Source organism: Bos indicus, chromosome 11 (assembly GCF_029378745.1).
Source record: "Bos indicus isolate NIAB-ARS_2022 breed Sahiwal x Tharparkar chromosome 11, NIAB-ARS_B.indTharparkar_mat_pri_1.0, whole genome shotgun sequence".
NCBI lineage: Eukaryota > Metazoa > Chordata > Mammalia > Artiodactyla > Bovidae > Bos > Bos indicus.
The window spans coordinates 97,956,246-97,978,222 of NC_091770.1; the positions used below are offsets into that span (position 1 = coordinate 97,956,246).

Sequence of the window (21,977 nt, forward strand, 5' to 3'; positions counted from 1 at the left end):
TGAGCCAGAAGGAAACCCAATCCTGGGCTGGAATGCCAGCAACCCTCAGCATGGAGAGGTTTCATGCAGATGGAAAATGGAAAGTTTATTCAAATAACAAGACTCCCATAGCCAGCAGAAGACACGGGCCCTGCCCCACCCTGGGGTCAGCAGCTGCGGGTCTCCTCGGGCGCCAGAGGACCCCACCTTATACGCCTCATTCCAGGTGCCAGTGTGCCCCCCCGCCTGTGGAAACTCTGCTCTTGGCCAACAGGCCCATGTTCTGTGTCTGCTTCTCCAGGGGTCCCTTGAAGATGAGTTGGGAGGGGGTGCCATCTCTCCCTGGGCAGTAATGATAGATTCTAAGCATGAGTTCCAGGCAGAGATGCAGGCTTTAGATCGCTGGGGTCTGAGTCTGGGCACCTGACTGCCGCCGGGTGACCCTGGCTCTCCAGCTCCCCATCTGCCCAGTGAAGGAGCTGGATTCCATCTCCCTGGACCCTCAAAGCATTCCTCCAACTGTCACTGTCCCTGACAGCCACAACCCTCATTCAGGGCAGAACCCCTTGAGTCAACAGCACAACTCAGTCTTGACAATTAACTGGTGTGTTACTCCCATGAGGACAGGGACCCTGTCTGTCTCATTCATGACTGATCCCCAGCACCAAGCAGGGCAACTGTGCACAGGAAATCTTGTCCCTGACTGTGAGCTGACACCAGAGCGCTCGACTCGGTCTCCCGGGCATCTTCAGGCACAGGGAGAGGTTGGGGTTTTCCAGAAAAGTCAGCTCAGGCCTGGGGACAGACCCTTCCCAGCCCCGGGAGGAGTGTTTGCCAGCGGCTCTCCCATCCCAGTGGGATGCTTCCTACAAAGGTGAGGCTGCATCTGGAGCCAGCCGGGCCAGTCCAAGGTCACACATCAGCAGAGACCAGGTCACCACCCCGGCACGCAAACCGAGCTGTCACCTAAGCTCGGATCCTCAGTTTCCTCTTCTGGCAGATTCTGTCAAACGATACAGCACCTGCACAGGGCCTGGGAAACTGGAGCTGAGCAGGCTCCGCCCTTGAGCCTGGGCGGTGAGGGGGCCGGGGGTGGAAAGGGGGGGTATCTGCAGGACTGTCACCTGGGGCAGGCACATCACCCTGCTCCTGTGTCCCTCACAAGAACATCCCAGCCCTACAGAGGGACAGATGCCCCAGCACTTTGAAAAATGACCACCAAAATGCAGTGCCCGTGGAGGTGCTGCTGCCATGGCCAGCAGGAACCATGGCAATAATCACCAGTTTCTGGGAAATTCCGGTTCCCTCAAATGCTTGCACTCTCTCAGCTCTGGGTCTCTGAAGAGATAACCCTCTGCCTATGACTCTTCTGCCTTCATCCCCTGGGTCTCACCTAGACATCCCCTCTCCTAACAAGCCTTCCCTGATCCTCCAAGTCTGGGTCACTTCTCCCTGGGGTCCCAGAGAGGCCTTTACCCCACCCCTAATCTTGGCTAGGGTTCTATACTGAGTCCTTCCTCCCAGAAAAGGGTCTCCGTGAGGATGAGAAGCTGCCTCCCCAGCTCGAGCACCCCAAGACCCGCACACGACCTGGCACTGAGAACAATGGTGGAATCGATGGATTAATCCCATGGAAATGATTAAGGCTGTCCAACAGAGCACTGTTTGCAACAGTGGAAAATAGAAACAACCCGTGTTCAGCAATAGGGGTTTGGCTGAGCAAGTTAAAAGGCAGGCTATTGGGTCCATAATGGAATGTTCTGGAGCCTTTCTACATGCTGCAGGGGGATAGCCTGGTGCAGAAAGACTGTGTGCTGGGGAATCAATCCACCACCACTAGCTTGAACCCCTCCCCACTCCAACTCATCCATCCCTGGCCACAGGTATCTCCGGGCTAGACACAGAGTTAACACTTGCTACTGAAATGCAACCCACTCCAGTACTCTTGCCTGGAAAATCCCATGGACAGAGGAGCCTGGTAGGCTACAGTCCATGGAGTCGCAAAGAGTCAGACACGACTGAGCAACTTCACTTTAACATTCTTTCACTGTTCTTCCCCAGAGTAGCAGAAATAAAACCCTCTTGTTAAAGTCCAGCTAAGAAGTGTTGATGAGAAAGGGCTCCTTTCCCCCGATTCCCCTGCCAGGCTCTCAAGGATGCACCAGGAGGGCTCCTGCCCCCTCTCTCTAGCTACAGTCCACCTGTTCCCCTCCACAGACGGGCACCTGTCTGTACCCCAACTCTGGTGGCCAAAATCCAGCCTGACCTTCGAGACCCAGCTTAACAACTCCCCACCCCTAGCACTTCCAGAACCTTCTCTACCCTCTCCCTTTCTCCAGGCCCACCTTGTGCTTTGCAACCACCCCGTGGAGGCTCTCATTAGGCCAAGATGGCTCTGATTCTGGAATTAAAAGACTAAAATTTTCCCCCAAAAGACAGCCAAATTTTCCCCCCAAATACAGGCTATTCTTTTTTATTTGATATATTAACCATGCAAAAGACAACAAGAGAGAAGGAAGAAAAAAATTAAATAATCCATTATCCTACCACCACCCCCCCCAAATCTCTATTAACACGCTGATAAATTTCCTTTCATTTTTTTTCCTACACCTGCACAGACCTAGTATGCACTTGCAGACACCCGGCTCCTCTTTACTTTCAATGGCCACATGTTACACCATTGAACATTACCTACTGATAGACATTGTTTTGAGCTTCCTTGGTGGCTCAGACAGTAAAGAATCCGCCTGCAATGCAGAAGATCTGGTTTGATCCCTACGTTGGGAAAATCCCCTGCAGAAGGGAATGGCAACCCACTCCAATATTCTTGCCTGGAGACTCCCAGTGGACAGAGGAGCCCGGTGGGCTATATAGTCCATGGGGTTGCAAAGAGTAGGACATGACAGAGTGACGAACACTTTCACTTTCTTTCAGAGATTGTTTCCCTCCTTTTTTTTTTTCTGTTGTAACCCAGCTATAATGTAACCATCTGGTTGTATTCAGGTAAATTCGGGGTGTGGACTGGCCAGGCGGATTCACCAGGGGCTTCTGCCTCCTTTCTGCCATCACTCCCACTGGTGGTGGGGGATGGTGAGGACCACCCACCCTGGGCAGCCCCTCCCCACCCAGCCTATAGAAGCACCCAATGCCGATGGTCATTGTTCTAAAACCCAGATGACCACCCAAGCCCTGGGTGGGGTCAGGGGCAGGACCCCAGCTTGTCACAGTACCCGTCCTGGAAGGGTCCATTTTTCTGACCAGGAACTGAGACACCAAAAGGGGAAGGGACTTGAGTCGTTTGAGGGACCCTGGGTGAGTCCCTGGGCCTCCACCCCTCTGCCCTCAGGGCAGGCCCCCAGAAGCAGTTCCTCCCAAATTCTGCCACCATCTCAACAGGAAAACAGGAAAGCTGAGCTGGGCAGCCAGCGACAGTTATTGCCAAGAGAGCCCTCAGACAAGCACCTCCAGGGCCCACGCAGGCGAATTCTCTAAGAGCATGGTCATCTCATCACGATGCACCCTCTGATAATTATTTAATTAATGACCGGCTGGTAAGCACTTATATGCTGCATCTCTCCGGCCGAGCCTTGAGCTCTAGGTGGGCAGGGCCCAGGCATGCTTGGTTTGGGTACCAAGCATACAGTGGATCCTCAAGGGGTAAAGCTGTGCTCCAGTGCCAGCCACACAGTGAGTCAGCAGGGGCACCAGGACCCAAGGGTCGCGTCCCCCACCTGTCACACCAGGGCTCAGTCCTGGAGGCCCAGAGCACAGAGCGGTCAGGAGCTGGGGGAGGGTCAGCCCATCCTAGAGTGAGTCCCTGGGCCCTGCCTCTCCAGGCCTCACCCCTGGGGCTCAAGGACAAGAACAAAAGACTCAAAGCCAGTGTGAGTCAGATGGAGAGGAATACACGCCGGGAGGAAGGAAGCTGTGTGCACGGCCGCACGCGCTCCAGGCCTGCGGTCTCAGACACGAGGTAGAAGGCAAACCCTCCTTCCAGACAGGCCGAGGGGAAGTCAGAACCAGCCAGGGCTCTGACCCTGCCCACGTCTGCCCCACCCTCCGACCCCACTCTCAGCACCCACCAGATCCTCCTTCCAAGTAACTTCAGGTCCAAATAACGTCTCGTGCTTTGAGATGGAAACCTTGCAGGACATTTACTCATTCACTCACTGCTAAGCAATTAATTTAAACTAACAAATGTCAATAATAGCTATTGATTATTGAGCGTTCACTATGCCCAGCACTGTGTTAAATATGCGTAAACATAACTGATCAATGCACATAATGCAAATTATCCTTTATATTATTAAATCATAGCTAATAAGTGAAGTGGTATTATCATTCCCATTTTACAGCTGGTGAAACCAAGGCATCAAGAGCTACAGTAACTGTTCTAGCAGCTGGTGGAGCCAGCTCTGTCCTGTGAGGCCACACTGACCACCTCGTGGTGCTCATGTCACCGGCAAGAACCCTGGGGAGGCGCCCAGAGGAGGCCCCAACGCAGCCATGAGAGTGGCCCCAGGGAACAGTGCTCCTGGCTGTGCGCTTAGTCTGTGGGTCCTCCAGGGCCTCTACAGGTCTAGAACTTGGCCCAGTGGGCCCTCCAGAGACTTATCCATCTCCTTCACTGAACCACGGGGTAAGCTGAGGCCCAAGGCGGAGGCCATGCCCGCCAAACTCCCGTCCACAGCGCTGGACTCTCAGAAGCCACAGTGGGGGTACTCAGGAAGAGGGGAGGGGAGCAGAGGGGCTCTGCCCCCTCCCCATATGGGAAGTCTCCTGGGCCCCCACTCGGGGAGGCAGGGTGTCCAGGCCCGACCATAGCCCAGCCCCTCTGCCTGCGGGGGAGGCCCCCAGAAGCAGTTCCTCCCAAATTCTGCCACCATCTCAACAGGAAAACAGGAAAGCTGAGCTGGGCAGCCAGCGACAGCCTGACCAAGAGTGGAGGTTTGTCTCCCAGGAGGAGCAGGCCAGCCTGAGAAAGTCACCCTGCCGCCCCAAGAGGGGCCTCGCCTCCGGCCACAAAGACTCAGGCCAGGGAGAGAGAAAGGGCTCACTGTGTTCAGTCACTCGGCACAAATCACCCTGCGGCTCTCCCTCTCCTTGAGAGAGGGGTCACCCCCATTTTAGAGAGGGGGTAACTGAGGCCCAGAGAGGGAGAGTGTCCTGCTGAAAGCCGCACAGAGAGCCGACACTGCAGAGCGTGCCCTTGGCCGGAGCAGTGGTCGTCCCAGGGGGTCCGGCCTCTCCCCCTTCCTCTTCCTGGCAGCTTAAAATGTGGCAGCGGGGGTGGAGGGGAAGGGAGCTGGCTTTTTTTAATCCTCCACAACACCTCGCTGTCTGCGTGTGGACAGGCCTATCTGGGAGGCCGGCACAGGCCCGCTTCTCTCACGAAGGGCTTGTTTGTTTACTCTGTGTTCAAAATTATAACCTTCGCGGCCCCACCCAGGCCCGGCGCTCCTTCCTGACTCGTCCTTGCTGTCTGGGGCGTACAGGAATGGAATGGGCTGCGGGTTCCTGTCCTCTGAGACCCTGGGAATGTCTCTCTCCTCCTTCCAAGCCTCAGTTTACTCAGTTACAAAAACAGGAGGGAACTGGTCGGATGACCGCAAAGGAGTCTTCCTGGTTCGAGGGAGGAGGGACTGGGCCAGAGAAAGGAGAGCGGCCACGGCCCGTCGGCAAGCTCCGAACACGGGCAAGTGGGGCGCTGTGGCCGCAGCAGCCCAGACCACAAGCAAACCGCAAGCACCCCTTCCACGCTAACCACAGCTCCGCAGCCCAGCGGAGCCCGGACTCCCCAAAGCTTCAGTCCAGTTTCTCTTTTCTCCCCTTTCCACCCGCACCTCCAGGGAACACTTCCAAAAACACAAACTAAAAAGCAAAAGCTAAAATGGAAACAGAAGTGCGGCTGTCAGCGCACTCCCCTCTAGAGGTCCCATCACTCCTGAATTCCCAGGCAGGCTAAGGACACCACTCCTCCCCCAGGACTCAGCCAAAAGGGGGTTGCCATGTACCCAGTGGGTTCCACATGCCAGGAACAACTGCCTTCCAGAATCGTCGCAGGGATCACCTTCCCACTTTATGATGGGAAACCTGCCCAAGGCCACGGGGCTTTCTGGGGCAGAAGCCAGTTGCCTCTTTGTCAAGGCCGGACACGTTGCCTCTTGAGTTGGGCTGACCAAAGTTTAAAACCAATATGCACTTTGGAAACATAAAGACCCAGTGTCTTTGTAACACAAACCACACTGCCTTCAGCTTGATGGAAGCTTCTTGGATGGCATGAGGCCATGAGATCCGGGCTTGTGTCCCTGCTTCATCCCTTCTACCAGCACAGGGCAGTTCTCAAAGAAGGCACGTCCCTCCACAGCAAGATGGCATTATGCACTAAATAATTGCTAGGCACCTGCCTTCAACACAGCCCAAGGCCCACAGGCTCCCACGAGGTCAGAGCCAGGAAGCCACTAGAGACTGTGCTCGTGCCCGGTTGCACAGACTGGCAAAGGGGGGCCAGACAGGACTTGCCAAAGGTCACCTGGCAGCAGCCCTCAGGCTCTCGCCTCCCAGCCTGCACCTGTAAATGGCTCCTGGCAGGTGGGAAGGATTAGAGGCGGGTTAAGCACAAGAGGGTGAGTAGCTTCTGGCCCAAGGGACTCCTGTTCTAGAAGATTCTGGCTTAACAAACTTGGATGGACACAAAACAGCTCCATTCGGCGTGGGGCATGGGAAGGAGGGACAGCAGCTGTGGCCGGCGTGGCCACAGATGTGTGGGTGTGGAAGTGGGGTTCACACTTTCTGAACCACAATTCATTCTTTTTTTTTTAATCTTTAAAAAAATATATATTTATGTACATCTATGCACCGGGTCTTAGTTACAGGACATGCGAGCGTCAGTCCTCATTGCAGAGGCATGTGGCCTCTTTAGTTATGGCACGTGGGGTCTCGTTCCCTGACCTGGGATCGAACCTGGACCCCCCTGTATTGCTAGTATGGAGTCTTAGTCACTGGAACGCCAGGGAAGTCCCCAAACCACAATTCACTCTTCCTCTGCTCCTCCTGGGTGCCCGGTTACCCACTGGAGTCCCTGGCCCTGCATGTGGACCCTGCCCCCCAGCACCCTGGCCCACGCCCTGCACTTTTGATTCCTGAGAGGAGGGACTCCCTCAGCCAACACCCTGTCACAGACGATACACAACAGGACGGACTGGTGACAACGGGACATCATCCCATTGATGCCTCACAACAATCTAGCATGTCTAGGCTACCGCAGACCCACTCGACAGATAAGGAACCTGAGGTCCGGAGAAGGGATGCCATCTGCCAAGTGACGGGGCCACTGAGACCAGATCTCAAAGTCAGGTCCTCAGAATCCAGGCCCAGACCTCTTCCCACTCTGCCCCTGGAAGAAAAGGTCTCATACACAGAGTTGCTGACAAAGGGAGTGAGTCTCCCATCATCAAGGGAATGATAAGCAGGGTTGCAGGACCACGGATTACCTCAATAAAACCTATGTGCTAGTCGCTTCAGTCATGTCCGACTCTTTATGACGCTATGGACTATAGCCCGCCAGGCTCCTCTGTCCATGGGATTCTCCAGGCAAGAATACTGGAGTGGGTTGCCATGCCCTCCTCCAGGGGATCTTTCCGACCAAGCGATCAAACCCATCTACTGTGTCTTCTGCACTGTAGACAGATTCTTTACCGCTGAGCCATTGGGGAAGCCCAAAACAAACTGATGGGGTCCATCAATCCCACGGGACCAAGAACTGGCACCAGGTCTTCCCAACCTCACACATCACCATCACCAAGGCTTGTTGCCCCATCACCCCACTTACACATACACACAAAGTCAAATACACACACACATATAAACACACACACACACACACGTACCCTGACTGTACCCTATCCACACTGCTTCGGACCCTCTCATCACTGGGCTCTCCTCCTCTCACCCACCCTCCTAGGCCTCCCCAGGACACTCAGGACAGGGTCCCCTCTTCTTCAAGGCCAGCCCCTGTGGCTCCCTTCTCTTCACCCCATCCCTCCTCACCCACTGGACCAGTCATCCCTCACACTTTCCCACTGAAGGTCTGCCCCCCTGAGGATACCCCTCACCCTGCAGAGGGGCGGGCAGCCAGCCAGGCAGTACCACATGGGCAGGGGCCACTGGAAGAGCTTGGGACACAGTATGCCACTGGTATCCAGCACAATGCCTGGCACACAGTAGGAGATCAATAACTATTGAGTGAATGAATAAAAGAATGACCAAGAGTGTCCAGGGCCAGAGCCCACTGCAGAACCTGCGGGGTCTCACAGATACACAGATGGGGACCCTCCCCTTCAACTTCTAACATCCAAACCCACCCAGTCCTGCCTTTAGGAGGCATCTCAAGACCACAAGGAAAGGATATTCAGAGGCAGAGAATGCCCGTAAGTAGATCCTGGTCTTGGGGTCACAGATGGAGAGAAAAGGCACAGAGCGAGGCAGAGCCATTGGTCTGAGTCGGAAGAGCAATCAGTGAACAGAAACCCAGACCAAGCAAATAAATCTGGACACACGGCCAGGCGAGGGGTATGTTCCCATCTGTCTTTTGCCTGTTTATTCTCTGGGCCCTGCCCAACACCGGGCACAGCGCAGGCAACGATGTTGACTGACTCTGCTGCGTCAGCAGACTCACAGCCTGTGTCAGTCCTCCACCCCCAGGTGCCTACTGACCGCTGCAGCTGTCCAGGGCCAGAGTCTGGGGGCTCCTCAACCTGGGGTGTGCCAACTTCCTGGAGCACATGGCAAGGGCCTGGGGGCCAGAGGCTGCAGGACAGACCCGGCCCATGTCTGTCTGGGAAGTGTCAGTCATCAGAGCTACCATGTGCTGTGTTCTCATGGCTCACCAGCCCCGGGCTGTGCCGGGCAGGGGCTGTCACTCTTGATTCTACACCCTGAGAAACCCGCACTCTCAATCTCTTTTACAGAAGGGAGACAGGGAGGCTCAGAGAGGGTGGCCGACCTGCCATCGGGTGCCAAAGCTCGGGCTCGAACCCAAGCCGTCTGCCTGCACAGCCTTGCCCAGGACTCCCTGTTTCTTTCTGTCTTACCATCCGCTGTGTCACCAGGTAGGTCCCTCCACCCAAGCACATCTACACTATACACTGAGATGGTTCCCGGGGGTGGGGGTGGAACCAGGGGCCCTGGAGAGATGGGCACTTCCTGTTCTTCCAGTTTGAAAAATCTGTGTGATCAGAAAGATTGCAGCGTTTCCGTGACTCAGGCCCCAAGATCCGACCGGGAAGCGGGAGCATGGCTCTGCTCCACCCTCGAGGGTGTGAAACCTCCATCTTTGCTTCCAACGCTGCCCGGCACCGTCTTCAGAAAACCCTTCTTCCGCAGGCAGGGAAGTGGGTGGGGGCGGGGCAGGGGAAGGAAAAGCAGCTGAGGAATTTCTGCGACCGCAGAAGGATGCTGCGAGGAGGAGACCCGGGCTGGAGTGAGTCATGAGCTCGGTCTGTGGAGGAGGAGGAGGAGGGGGCGCCGGCTGGAGGGCAGGACTGACCAAAGACAGACTGGAGTCGGGCTGAGTAATGACCGGAGGGGGCCTCTGACACACGCCGCTCTTCCCACTCAGCTCCTCCCTTTCCAGCCCCCTTCTCCCCAGCGCCTGCCTCTCTCTGGGCCCTTTTCCATGCTGTCTCCCTGGCCACTGACTTTCTCTGTCCGTGTGCTCCCAACCACGGCCAGTAAGATGCTGGGAAGGGAGGGGGAGGGTGTAGATTCAAAGAGACAAAGGAAGGCTTGGCACAGAATAAGTGCTCAGTTAAACAAGGACTAAGCGGACAGGTTAGGAGCGGCCCCTCCTTCCTCTATCTTCTCATCCTCTGGCAGGAGACAAATCAGTGGACTGCCCTCAAGAGAAGCAGCAGGACATATACAGTCGGTCACACCCAGATGCCATGGACATCAGTCCGTGTCCCCCCACCCCAGTTCACCGGCAGCCCCTTTGAGCCCACTCCCAAGAAAAGGTGCTTAGAGGCATCAGGGGGGCTCCCAGGAATGGACCTCCCTTGAAATGCCCAGGCTGGTGGGAGCAGGCTGTGGGCTGGGGGAGGGGAGGGCAAGTGGATGAGTCTCTCTTCAGCAGGGAAGCTGACCGGAGCAGGAAAGGAGACAAACATAGTGACTCAGTTTGCCCCTGAAAACCACCTATTTGGTCACAGGGGAGCCTGGCGATGTCCTGCCTTAGGGGAAAAGGCTAAGAAAAACGTCTGCACAGATGGCCTTGGGCGGAAAAGATGGAGTTTTGGAGAATGCTTCCAGGGAGGTTCTGATGACCAGGGAGAGATGTTTACTATACATCATTTAGTGCAAGGAGCAAGGCACGAATTGAGTCACGGTCTCAGCAGTGTGTAACAATAAGCACAGAAGGGAAATACCACTAAAGAATGAATTCTTGCAGGATGGTGGTGACTGATCCTCCTAGTTTTGTCTCTAAACCTCATTCCTCAGGCGGCGGGGAGGGAGGCCCACGGCCCAGTTTGGGTCCAGAAAGGCTCTTTGGCAGCGTGTGTGGGAAGGATGGAGGGGTGAGGTGGGAGGCAGCTCTGAGCAGGCGAGGCGGGAGCTTGGGCCCCAGTGGTGGGAAAGGAACAGAGTGGAGGCTGGGGAGAAGGGGGAGGGCAGGGTCAACGCCAACAAAAGCACATTATGTAAGACGACACAAGAGCAGGGCAGAATCTCCCCAGACGCCTCACCTCCAGGGGCTGACCCAGACCTAAGCTAAGGGCAGCAGCTGAGGCAGAGGGAGGGGTTAGGGGGTGGGAGGTGGCACACTGCTTCCGGCCGGCCTGGTGGTCTCCCTCAAAGCCCAGGGCAGCATCAGGATGCCACACACCTGGACAGGCGCAGCCTCCACCACTAAACTCCTGGGAGGCACAACCACGGCCCAAGGAGGAGAGGCAGGCTTTTAAAATCAGTTCAGAAAACAAACAAACAAAAGATATTCATGACTTTGTTCAATAAATTAAAAAGATACCCCTTTTCTCATATCTGATGGTCCAAAAGGGTGATAATCCTTGGGACTGAAGTACCACGTGCTGTCAGGAGAGCGCCTTTTCAGAGGCTCTGCGTCAATCCATCAAAACGTGACCCAGGGGCTTCCGTTTTGAGACCGCTCTGATAGGGGAACCTGGCTCAGGATGCATGCAAGGCAGTTTGGGCAGCACCATGGTTACTAGCAAAACACTGGCAACAACCCCATGTTGGTTGACAGGGGTCTGGGTAAGCAAACCGCGCCGCGCACAAAAGGAAACCCACCAACAGGAGGAGGAGGCAGGCTCGTGTTCTGACGGGGAAAGATGCTCACAATATACTGAGGTGGGGAGGAAAGTCAAACCACAGAAATATACCCTGGGACCTCTTTTTGTAAACAGAGCTAAATGTGTATGTACATAACCATGGGCGTTTGGGGACCTGGACACACCAATCTGGAGGGGTTTCTTCTGGGGAGAGGGATTGAACGTGGAGGAGCTCTCAGTTTTTTTCACTTCTCCACTCCCAAATTGTCTGTGTGTGCCTTACTTTTGCAATCACACAACACGAACAGTGGTTGCCTAGAATTGGGAAGGATTGGAGGAGAAGCGAGGGGGGTGGGGTGGCGACTCACAGGTAGAGAGTTTCTTTCATGGGTGACCTAAGGTTCTGAATTGATCGTGGGGATGGTTGCCTGACTCTGAATATACAAAACCATTGACTGGTCCACTTTCAGTGGGCAAACTGGCTGGCAGATGAATTGCGTTTCAATAAAGCTGCTATTTAATAAAAGAATTAGCAACGGGAAAGGTGAGGCTGGCAGAAGGGAAGCGGGCAGGCACTGGCAAACTTCGGCAGGAGCCCTCTCAGGTGATAAACCTCAGGGCACTGTGTGGATGTAGGCAGTGGCGGGGAGGTAGTTCCTTGACCACCACAATTTCATCCTGGTCAACAGAATTTCCAGAGCAACAGTCGAGTCCTTTAAGGCCATCCTTGAGGCAGAAGCCCCCCTCCCATCCCCCACTATTCCATGCCAGGCAGGGCCAGGTTTCCTGCCATGAATGCAGCACCTAACCCCCTACTTGTATACCTTGAGCAACAGTGAGCTCACTCCCTCACCTGTCCCATCTTGGTCTATGTGGCTCAGACCATATGCAAAGAACCCCTCTTATAGCGCTGACAGGAGCCACCAGCAAGCCCACACTTGTCCTGGCCTCTGCACCAGGTAGAAGCTATGAGCTGGCCTAACCCCCCATCTCTTCACGTCCTAGTTCCTTCCTTGTCATATGGGTCCATCACTCACTGCCGTCCGGAGCCCCTCCAGAGAACCCATGTCCATCTCACACATATGCCAATGCAGAAGGCAATCCAGGTTCCCAAAACCCAGGTGGACTCTTACATCCAGGAAACCAGCATCAACCTTGACCCCAGACCCTGGACAGACCCTGGACAAGCCCTTAACCACAGCTATAACTGCTCCCTTTAAACTCAAACACTGGACCCCTTTCAGGAACAGAGAATAAAGAACCATCTCAATAACAAAGGCAGATGTTTGCTAAGCACTTACTGTGTCCCAAGCACTGGGCTAAGTTTCAGACCTGCATGATGTCATTATTCCCATTTTACAGATAAGAAAATTGAGATTTAGGCACCTGAGCTAGAGATTTAGGAGACCCTGAGCTGCCTCAAGTCTGAGGCGTGTGGGAAGCATTGCAGGTGTTTCGGAGGAGAAGGGGGCAGCAGAGGATGAGATGGTTGGATGGCATCACCGACTCAATGGACATGGGTTTGAGCAAACTCCAGGAGACAGTGAAGGACAGGGAAGCCTGCAGTCCATGGGATAGCAAAGAGTCAAATGCGACTTAGCAACTGAACAACAAGGCCCTCACACCCGGATGCGACTTTGGCCCTCAGGGAGCACACTGGTTCGGTCACAGCAGGAAACTGAGACCCCGAGACAGTAAGAGCAAGTGGCTGCCTGAGGTTACACAGGCCTCCTGGCTCCCTGGCCAGGGTTCTTCCTCCGTGCAAACTCCCCATCCTGCCACCAGCCACATGGTGCCGCCGGTGTGAGAACAAGCCCCTGCTTGCCAGGAGCTTTGAGATTCCAGGATGAAAGGTGCCATGACAGCAAAAAAAAAAAAAACCGGCACCATGGGCAGGAGCGCGCCTGACCCCTGCCAGGACTTGCAGGCTGGCACTCACCTGCTCAGGGTGCGCAAGGAGCCCCGGGAGCCACCGGCCAAGCCACAGAACCTGAACAGGAACGGAGCCACGGAAATCAGAGCACAGCTGACTTCTTTACAGGGCAGCCCTGGGCCGGAGGGGGAGGGCTCTGGAATTTTAATTGTCCTGCAGGAAAATGCCCCGCTGCCCTGGCTGCTCCGTGGGAGGGGCAAGGAGGATGCGACAATCTCCCCAGAGATTTCCCAGGCAGCCCCCTCCCGTGGGAGGGGGGCTGGAGGCTTGCTGGCTGCCTCCCCTCCCACCTGGTACTGCAGGAGCCCCCTCAGGTGAGCCTGGACCAGGAATTTGAGGCATCTGAAGAGGGCTATTAACAGCACTGAAGTTTTGAGAAGAAAGAGGCCAGCAGGCTCTGAGTGGGCCCAGCCCTCTTCCACCCAGCCTGGTATCCACAAAGCAAACCCAAGCCTGCCCAGGAGAGGACACTTCACCTTTTGTGGCCTCCGTCTCCTCCCCTTCAAGGTGGCAGTTCTCAGCCCAGGAGGCAGGAAGGGGGTAGAGCCAGAGCTGGGTGTGGGGTGAGGGAGGGAAACGCCCCCCCTCAAGAAGGCGCAGCACATCCCACCCAGGCAGGGGTGAGAGGGCCCCAAGAGGAGGTCGTGAATGGATGGACTGTTACAGAGCCCCAGGAGGCTGCCACCAACAGGGAGGGGACAGGAAGACTCCGCCCCAGCCTTCCTCCTCCCAGAGTCCAGGCCTGTCCTACAAACAAGTGTTCCAGGACTTAACCCCCTGCTGGTCTGATGCTGGAGAGGGTCTGACTCACTTCTACATCACCCTCACCGTTGGGCCAGCCCCAGGCCTGGCACAAAAGGGGATCTCCGGCCGTGGGCCCAGGACCCCAGTCACAGGACAAATCTTTGTGTCCAGCCAAGGAGGGGAACACAGCATTGGGAGACCCCTGGTTCCTGTTCTCCAGAGGTCTGAGTGGGCAGAACACAGCTGCTGAAACTCTACAGGGTGGCAGGACACATCCTAAGTGTAGGCAGACACAGTGTGCTAGGTCTACCGGACAGAGAAAGGCAAGTTCAGCCAAGAGCAACAGGCTCCCTTCTCATAGACTGCCCCCCAACATCGTACGTGGACCAGCGTCCCACACAGTGGGGTCTCCCCTATGTCAGAGCTGTGTTAAGTAAGCCATGTGAATTAGCTCACTTAAATCGATTAATAAGCAAGAAAGTATTCACCCCATTTCGAAGAGGAGGAAACTAAGGGGCCAGGACGTTAAGAGACTTGTCCAAGAGATCCCAGATGGGAAACAGACGCTGGGATTCCCCCCTGGCAGCCTCCCCCAGAACTGAGTTTCCCAGGCAGCTTGAGGATCTTACCCTGTCTCTCCATTCCTGGGGTTTAGGGAAGGAGGAGCGCAGGACCCTACAGCACTCCCTGTGCTTTCCCAGGGAGGAAGAGGGCAGCTGCCCCTCAGAGAAGCGGCCACTGTGCAGGGCTGGGAGCAGACGCGGTTGAAGGAGGGGGCTGAGGAGACTGGGCTCCGGCCTTAACCAGCCCCCTAAACAAGCTGCCCGCGGAAGCACCCAGCTGTGCCGGAGGCCAGGGACAGGGGTTCTGACCCATCCCTCCTGTGCACCCCATCTCTCCTAGGCCCACTCCCCAGGCTCAGGCTCAGACCCTGATGGGCCAATCCCTTGGAAGCCTGGGCCACGTGTACTGGGTCTGGAGCCAGAGCAAGCCGGGGCCTGGGACAGTCAGGGAAGGTCAGGACACGCTGGCCGAGTGGGCCCGGACCACTTCCGGGCAGAGATACCCAAGGTGAAGCGGGGAGGCTGCAGCCCTCTTCCACAGCTCAGACTGCGGGACTGTGTCCGGGAATCCAGAGACCCGGCGGCTCCCAGGGGTGGGTGGAAGTTCGAGTCCCCTCGGGAGGGGGAAGGGCGGGCTCAGAAGGAGCCAGGAAGGGGCACCCAGACGTAGGAGAAACAATCTTGGACAACAGGTCTTGGCCCTGGGCCACTCCCGCCCTGCCCGGGGCCTGACTCTCCGCAGACCCCAGCAGGCAGGCCGGGATGGGGGCGTGGCCGGGGCTCCCCGCCGGACCCCCGGAGCAAGCTGCGCGGCGCCGGACTCACCTGCGATGTGCTGACGCCGGGCGTCGTCCAGGTGCGTGGACAGCACGTCCCCCATGATGAGGAGGAGCCGCGCGGCCCGATCCGGCCGCCGCCTGCCGCTGCCTGCGCTGCTCAAACAGGCGCCGCTGGCGCCATGGAGCCGGCCCGCCCAGCTCCCGCCGCCCCTGGCTGCGGCCTCTGCCCGGCTAGCGCTCCAGCTCCAGTAGCGTCGGTCCACTAGCTGGCCGCCTCCGCCTCGCGCCCCAGCCCGCGGCCCCGCCCCGCCCAGCCCAGCCCCGCCAGGCCACGCCCCCCAGACTCGAGCCTCGCCCCCTCCTCGGTGGCTGGCGAGCGGGCGGGGCAGGGGCCCGGGGATGCAAGGACCGCCTGCAAGACAGAAACAAAGAGGAGGTCGGAGAAAGCGAGGCCGATGGGGGAGACGAGGAGCCGGGCGCACCGGACCGTGACCGAAACGAAGAAAGGGATGGCGCTGGTGGGGGGACGTCTGAAAGGATGGGGGTGCCTGCGGGGTTCCAGCCTGGGTGTCAACGCCCCCCACCTTCCCCGACCCCCTCGGGAAGAGAGCCACACCAGAAGGACGTGGGGGACCGGTAGGCGACGCCCAAGAGCACTCCTCCCGCCCCTGCTCCCCTGCCCCCAGCCCCGCCCGCGGCTGCCAGCTCTCAGGAAGTTCCTTGGCCTTGATCCGACCTGCCCCAGAAGGTGTACCCGCCCGTCTTGCACAACAGTGCAAGGAAAAGGGAGGTAGCAAGGAGAGCTCCGACTCAAAGGCCAGGCGCGCATTCCTCGGACTCCGCATGTGGGTATTTCACTTCGGAGGTGGCTTGTGGTACAGGACAAGTCAGGAATAGAAAAAAAAAAGTACAGTTTGTAAAAGATGCAGATTCAAAAGCCATGGACCAGCATGGAGTTTGGGGGCTGGGCATAGTTGGGTCACAGGTACCAGGAGAATGTGTTTCAATTCTACCCCACTATCCCCCAAGCTGGTAGGGGAGCCGGGTTAACCCCTGGGACCCCCAGATAATGGACTGGGGTAGCAAAAGCCATCCTTGGCTGCTGATGTTCAGACCTCCTGTACTGCATCCTAGGGGTCATCCCGTTTTTGCTTGCTTACCCAATGACTGAGTACTTAGCCACTTCTCTGTGTGCCCCACCCTGTAATTGGACAGCTCTTACTGCAGCTGTGACATAGGCAGAAAGCGATGATAATAAAAGTTAACATTGCTGAGCACGGTGCTTCAGACCTATCAACGCCAACAGAAGATAGGTTTGAAGTTGACTAATGGGATACAGGGCACTCATCATGCAGTAGGTGATAAACACCTGCTGGCTCGGCTCTCTACAAGATGCTGGGGATGAAAAGAGAGGATGCAAGCTGTCCTACCTGCTCTGGGCCCCAGGACATGTGGCAGTATTGAGAACCTCAGTTTCCTCATCCGTCCACTGAGAATAATGATGCTTTGTTGTGAGGATTAAATGAGATAACAGAGTGACTAGCACAGCACCTGGCAAGGTTGGGTCATCTCAGTAAACAGAACCCACCATTCTATTATTCGTCACAGTCCCTGCCCTTGAGAGCATAGAGAAGCTTGAGGAAGGAACAGCGCATTCTGTCTTGAGGAAAATCGCAGAAGGAGTAGTACCAGAACTACGAGCTGGAAGAACGAGAATTTGGACAGGAGATTCTAAGGATAGCATTCCAGGGAGTGGGGATAGCGTGGGCAGAAGCACAGTCTTTGAAGAGCAGGATGTATTCACGCAGCAGAGAACTATGAGGTGAAGCTGAAGTCAAGCTGGCAGAGACGATTAGTGTCCTTCTACAGAGATGGAAACTGAGGCCCAGAGAGGGAAAGTGACTTGCCAAGGTCACACAGTAAGGCAGAGCCAGAACCCAGCCAGAGGCCAAGTCTGCAGACACGCCGACTTCTCTTTGAGCCACCAGAAGCAAATGATACTACTAGCCTCATTTCCTTTTTCCCACGACCCAAACTATAGACACTGGAAAGGCCTGCTCTAACCTGAGAGGTGGGTAGATCGAGGCATCTGACATCTGAGCACCCAGGAGGCCTGGACCAGTTGGGGTAAAGGTGGGGCCACGAGCCAGCCTTTTGCCAGCCTCTGTGGTGCAAACAGGCCTGTGAGCCCCAAACACCCACAGACTTCCCAGGGTCAGGCCCCTAGCCCAGGAGCTCTTCCTCTTGGCTTTGGAGAACTTCTGTCATATGTCATCACCTAGACCTTCTGAGCACCCATGACCTCCCCTGTGAGACAAACGAGCTTGTGAAAGAGGACAGACACTGTAAGCATGTGAATAACTCCCCTTGCAGCATAGGGCCTGTCCCCTTGAATTAAAGATTCATTTGGTCCACACAAAATTGTAACAGGGTGGAGGGGAATTGACTGCAAAAAAAATCAGGGAGGAGATTTGGGGGTGAATGGAAACAGTCTATGTCTTGGCAGTTACACAAGAGTACTTATTTGTCAAAACTCATCAGACTATATGACTTATAAGGGAGTGCATTTGATTGCATGTAAATTCTACTTCAATAAAGTTGATTTTAAAATGAAAAACAGGAAGTTCCCTGGTGGTCTAGTGGTTAGAATTCCAGGGTTTTCACTACTGTGGGATTCCGGGGTTCAATCCCTAGTTGGGGAACTGAGATCCCACAAGCCACACAGCATGGTCAAAAATAAATGGGCTTCCCTTGTGGCTCAGCTGGTAAAGAATCCACCGGCAATGTGGGAGACCTGGGGTTGATCCCTGGGTTGGGAAGATCCCCTGGAAAAGGGAAAGGCTACCTACTCCAGTATTCTGGCCTGGAGAATTCCATGGACCGTATAGTCCATGGGGTCGCAAAGAGTCAGACACAACTGAGCAACCTTCACTTCGCTGACACCACATCCAGGAATCACGCCAGACTTTCCCTGCCTTGTCTCACAGAGTCCTCACAATGACTTTGTTGGAAGAATCACCAATTACAAGGATTTTTTTCCCCTCCTTATATGGCATGCAGGACCTTAGTTCCCCAACCAGGGATTGAACCGGTGCCCCCTGTATTGGGAGTCTTAACCACTAGACCACCAAGGAAGTCCCATAAGGATTCTTTTTTTTGATGGGGGGACAGATCTTCATTGCTGCATCAACTTTTGTCTAGTTGCAGTACGCGGGGGCTACTCTTGTTGCAGGACACGAGCTTCTCATTGTTGTGGCTTCTCTTGTTGCAGAGCACCAGCTTTAGGAGCATGGGCTTCAGTAGTTGTGGCACAAGGGGCTTAGTTTCTCTGCAGCATATGGGATCTTCCCAGACCAGGGCTCGAACCCATGTCCCCTGCATTGGCAAGCGGATTCTTTACCAGTGAGCCACGAGGGAGGCCCCATGTGGATTTTTAAAAGATGATATTCCATGGTGTGCACTTAGCAGTTTAAACACTGGATAGGTGGGCAAGGAGAGAGAGTGCCAGGTAAAGATGTCAGTATATGCAAAGGCAAGGAACATGAGTCCCTATGGGCCCCAGGGCCTGATGGCTATTCCCAGGCTGCTACAGGGACGAGGAAAGAGGGGCCCTTCCCTGGCCGGGTGGGACCAGATGGGAGACTCCCCGAACACCCAGAACATGGAGTTTTTAGCCTTATTCTGGGAAGATTGTAAAATTCTTTAAAAGTTCTCAACTCTCCACTACTTTAAGGTAATAAATCAGGCCAGTGATGATCTTTGGGTGGGGGAAGAATGATTTATTTTTGACAGGAAAGACAAACGATTGTAGTCATCAGCCCCATAGGAGGAAGGGGAAGGGATCCCAGGAAGTTAGCCATCAGGAGGATTTCTCAACTCTAAAGGTTGTGAACCCTCGCCCTCCTACTCGAGGCGGTTTTGGTGTTCAGTTTTTAGTTTGAAGTAAACTAAAGAATCTTTTCATACATCTTTTGGCTATCTGTGGGTGGTTATTCTTCTTATTCAGGTCCTCTGCTTTTCTGTTGGAATGTCTATCTTTTTTTCTTTTTTACTTTAAAGATCTTTTTCTACAGGAAGGATCTTTCAACTTGGCAAGGCAGAGGCAGGAACAGGGGTGTCTGCTCTTTCTCCAGGGCTCATGGGTGCCATCTCGATCCACCAGGCTCACCCACACCCTTTCCTTGGCCCTGGGCCCCAGAGCCTGGTGGAAGATAACAGGCATGTGGACAAAGGATAGGAATGGTCCAGACCTGGAGCCAAGAGGGGAGGTTCCTTCCTGCCCACCTGCTGGGCCTGCCTACCCCCAACCCCCTCCCTACACTGCTGCACCCCCCTACCCCCCCAACCCTCCCCAGGATGCCACCTACAGCCCTTGATTCATCATTCCTTCAGGAAGTGGCTTCTGCCAAGCTGCCTCCCTCAGGGCTACCCCACCCCACCCCACCCTAAAGCACATTTAGAAACAAGAACCCAAAGGTGAAGAAGACTATTTTGAGAGGGAGGGCCCAGAAGGTCAGAGCCAGAGCTTGGACAAAGGCCTGAAGAAGGGAAGGGATTTGCCCCCGAACATACAGGCTCCTTCCTGGTCTTATAAGAAGGAGGAGGTCCCTCTCCCTCCCAGTTGGCTGAGAGCCCCAGCTCTGCCCTCCCCACAAACCTGTCAGACCTGAAATAGCCCAGGAGAAAAAAAAACAAACACCTCGGGTAAACAACAGGGAGTGTGGATGAATCAGGATCTTGTTTTTAAGGCACATCATGTGTCCACCACTGTTTCTCCAGTTGGCATGGCCCGTTGCTCGGAAGGGACCCTGGCACCCCGCCCAGGCCTCCCCTCTTTATTAACTGTTGGGTGATGGAAGGAGATGCAGCTCAAAGTCCATTCCATCTGTCACCTGGCCTCCCTCAGCTAAAGTCCTTTCTTGCTCCTCCAGTAGCCAGCTCCCCGGCCACACTCAAGTCCAGGCCTCGTGACTACCAGCCTGGTAGAATGCCCAGCAGCCTCTTTGGCCTCCCTGCCTCCAGCCTCCCATTTGTTCCTTGCTGGGCAGCCAGCTGGATTCTAAAACACAAAGATGACCATGCCGTTCCCCTGCTTCAAACCTTTTGTGGCTGAGACTTGCCTGGCAGTCCGGTGGTTAAGACTTTATGCTTCTAATGCAGGGGGTAAGGGTTTGATCCCTGGTCAGGGAACTCAGAACCCACTCCTGCGTTCTGTGCAGCCAAAATCAATCAATAACAACAACAAAAAATAATCTCTGTGGCTCTCACTGTCCTGGAGATAAAGTCAGATCCCAACCATGGCATTTAGGGTTCTTGCCAGCATCTCTTCGTCTTGTCCTTCACAGGTCACACTGACTTTTCACATCCTTGAACTAGCCGGGCTCTATCCTACGTCACAACTTCCACACACGCTGATTCCCTTTCCCTGTCTTGCCACATCCAGCACAATTCATCCCCCAGACCTCAGCTAAAACAACCCTCTAGCTCCCCACCTCACCCACTGGCCTTTAACTCCTTCCTTCACAGTCAGTACATTCATAATTACTTTGTGTAAGATTACTTGTTTAAATAGACCTTCCTCTCCGAGGACAAGAATGTTCTCATTCAAAACGACATCCCTAGTGCCAGACGTAATGGGAGCTTGGGTGAATCGTGGGCTCTGGAGGGGAATGTGACAGTGGACGCCCAGGTGGTCCCCGGGACTCAGCAGGCCTGTTTACAGACCTGCCTGTGCGCGTGCCTGCCGTGGCCACTCCCACCTCACTCCCCATTTGATAGCATAGTTGGTTCTACAGAGTCTTTGCTTGCATACCTCCAAGAACCGAGTGCTCACCACTCCCACAGGTCATGCGTCCCAGTTGGACCCAACAACCCCAAAGTCAGAAGAGGGGGTGTTGAAGTACCAGCAAATAGGCGGGGAGTGAGAAATCATAACAACGAGATGATGAAGACCACCAAAGTTCCCATTCACTGCAGGCTTCTGCTGTACCCAGCTCTGAGCGCTACACCCTCCACCTCACTGAGTCATGGCTCCACTCTGTGAAAGAGGCCCTTTGCAGGGACACTCATCTTCAAGGAGAGAGAATTCAGTGTCAGTGAGGCGAAGTGACCTAACCAAGGTCACACAACACGTAAGAGGTGAAGAAAAGCCCCACACACAGCTCAGCCGGCGTCAGAGCAATCATACACCGCTACACACCACCATCCTTCCAGACCTGATCCCTAGTTCTCAGACACAAAAGGGATCCTCTACTATGCCTACTATTTACTCACCCACTGGTTTATCACTTAACAATGTAGTATGTAAAATAAGCATCTTCCTATGCTAATAAATGGTTAATTCTACAAGATTTTATGGTGGTATAATCATATGGTAAAGAATCTGCCTGCAATTATGGAGACCCAGGTTTGATCCCTGGGTTGGGGAGATTCCCTGCAAAAGGGAATGGCAACCCACTCCAGTACTCTTGCCTGGAGAATTCCATGGACAGAGGAGCCTGGTGGGCTATAGTCCATGGGGTCACAAATAGTAGGATGGGACTGAGTGACTGACGTCTTCACTGCTTTCAGTATTGCATTGTACGACCCATTAAACTATTTGCCTGTGACTGGACACTTGTTTTCTGAATTATCTTCTGAGGCTTTATTTCTAGAAGTGAGATGATTGGTATAAACCTCCTTCTGAGGCTTTTGA

At 54.9% G+C, this 21,977-nt stretch overlaps 1 protein-coding gene across 1 annotated transcript in view; it reads right to left on the reverse strand.

Annotated features, from left to right (window-relative positions):
* Window positions 1-15,556, reverse strand: part of NIBAN2 (niban apoptosis regulator 2) — a 52,497-nt gene extending 36,941 nt beyond the window's left edge. The window contains exon 1 of the mRNA XM_019970880.2: window positions 15,330-15,556. Within this exon, the coding sequence (XP_019826439.2) occupies window positions 15,330-15,384 (55 nt within the window). The 5' untranslated portion in view covers window positions 15,385-15,556. The remainder of the gene's footprint in view (window positions 1-15,329) is intronic.
* Between the last annotated feature and the right edge of the window lie 6,421 nt (window positions 15,557-21,977).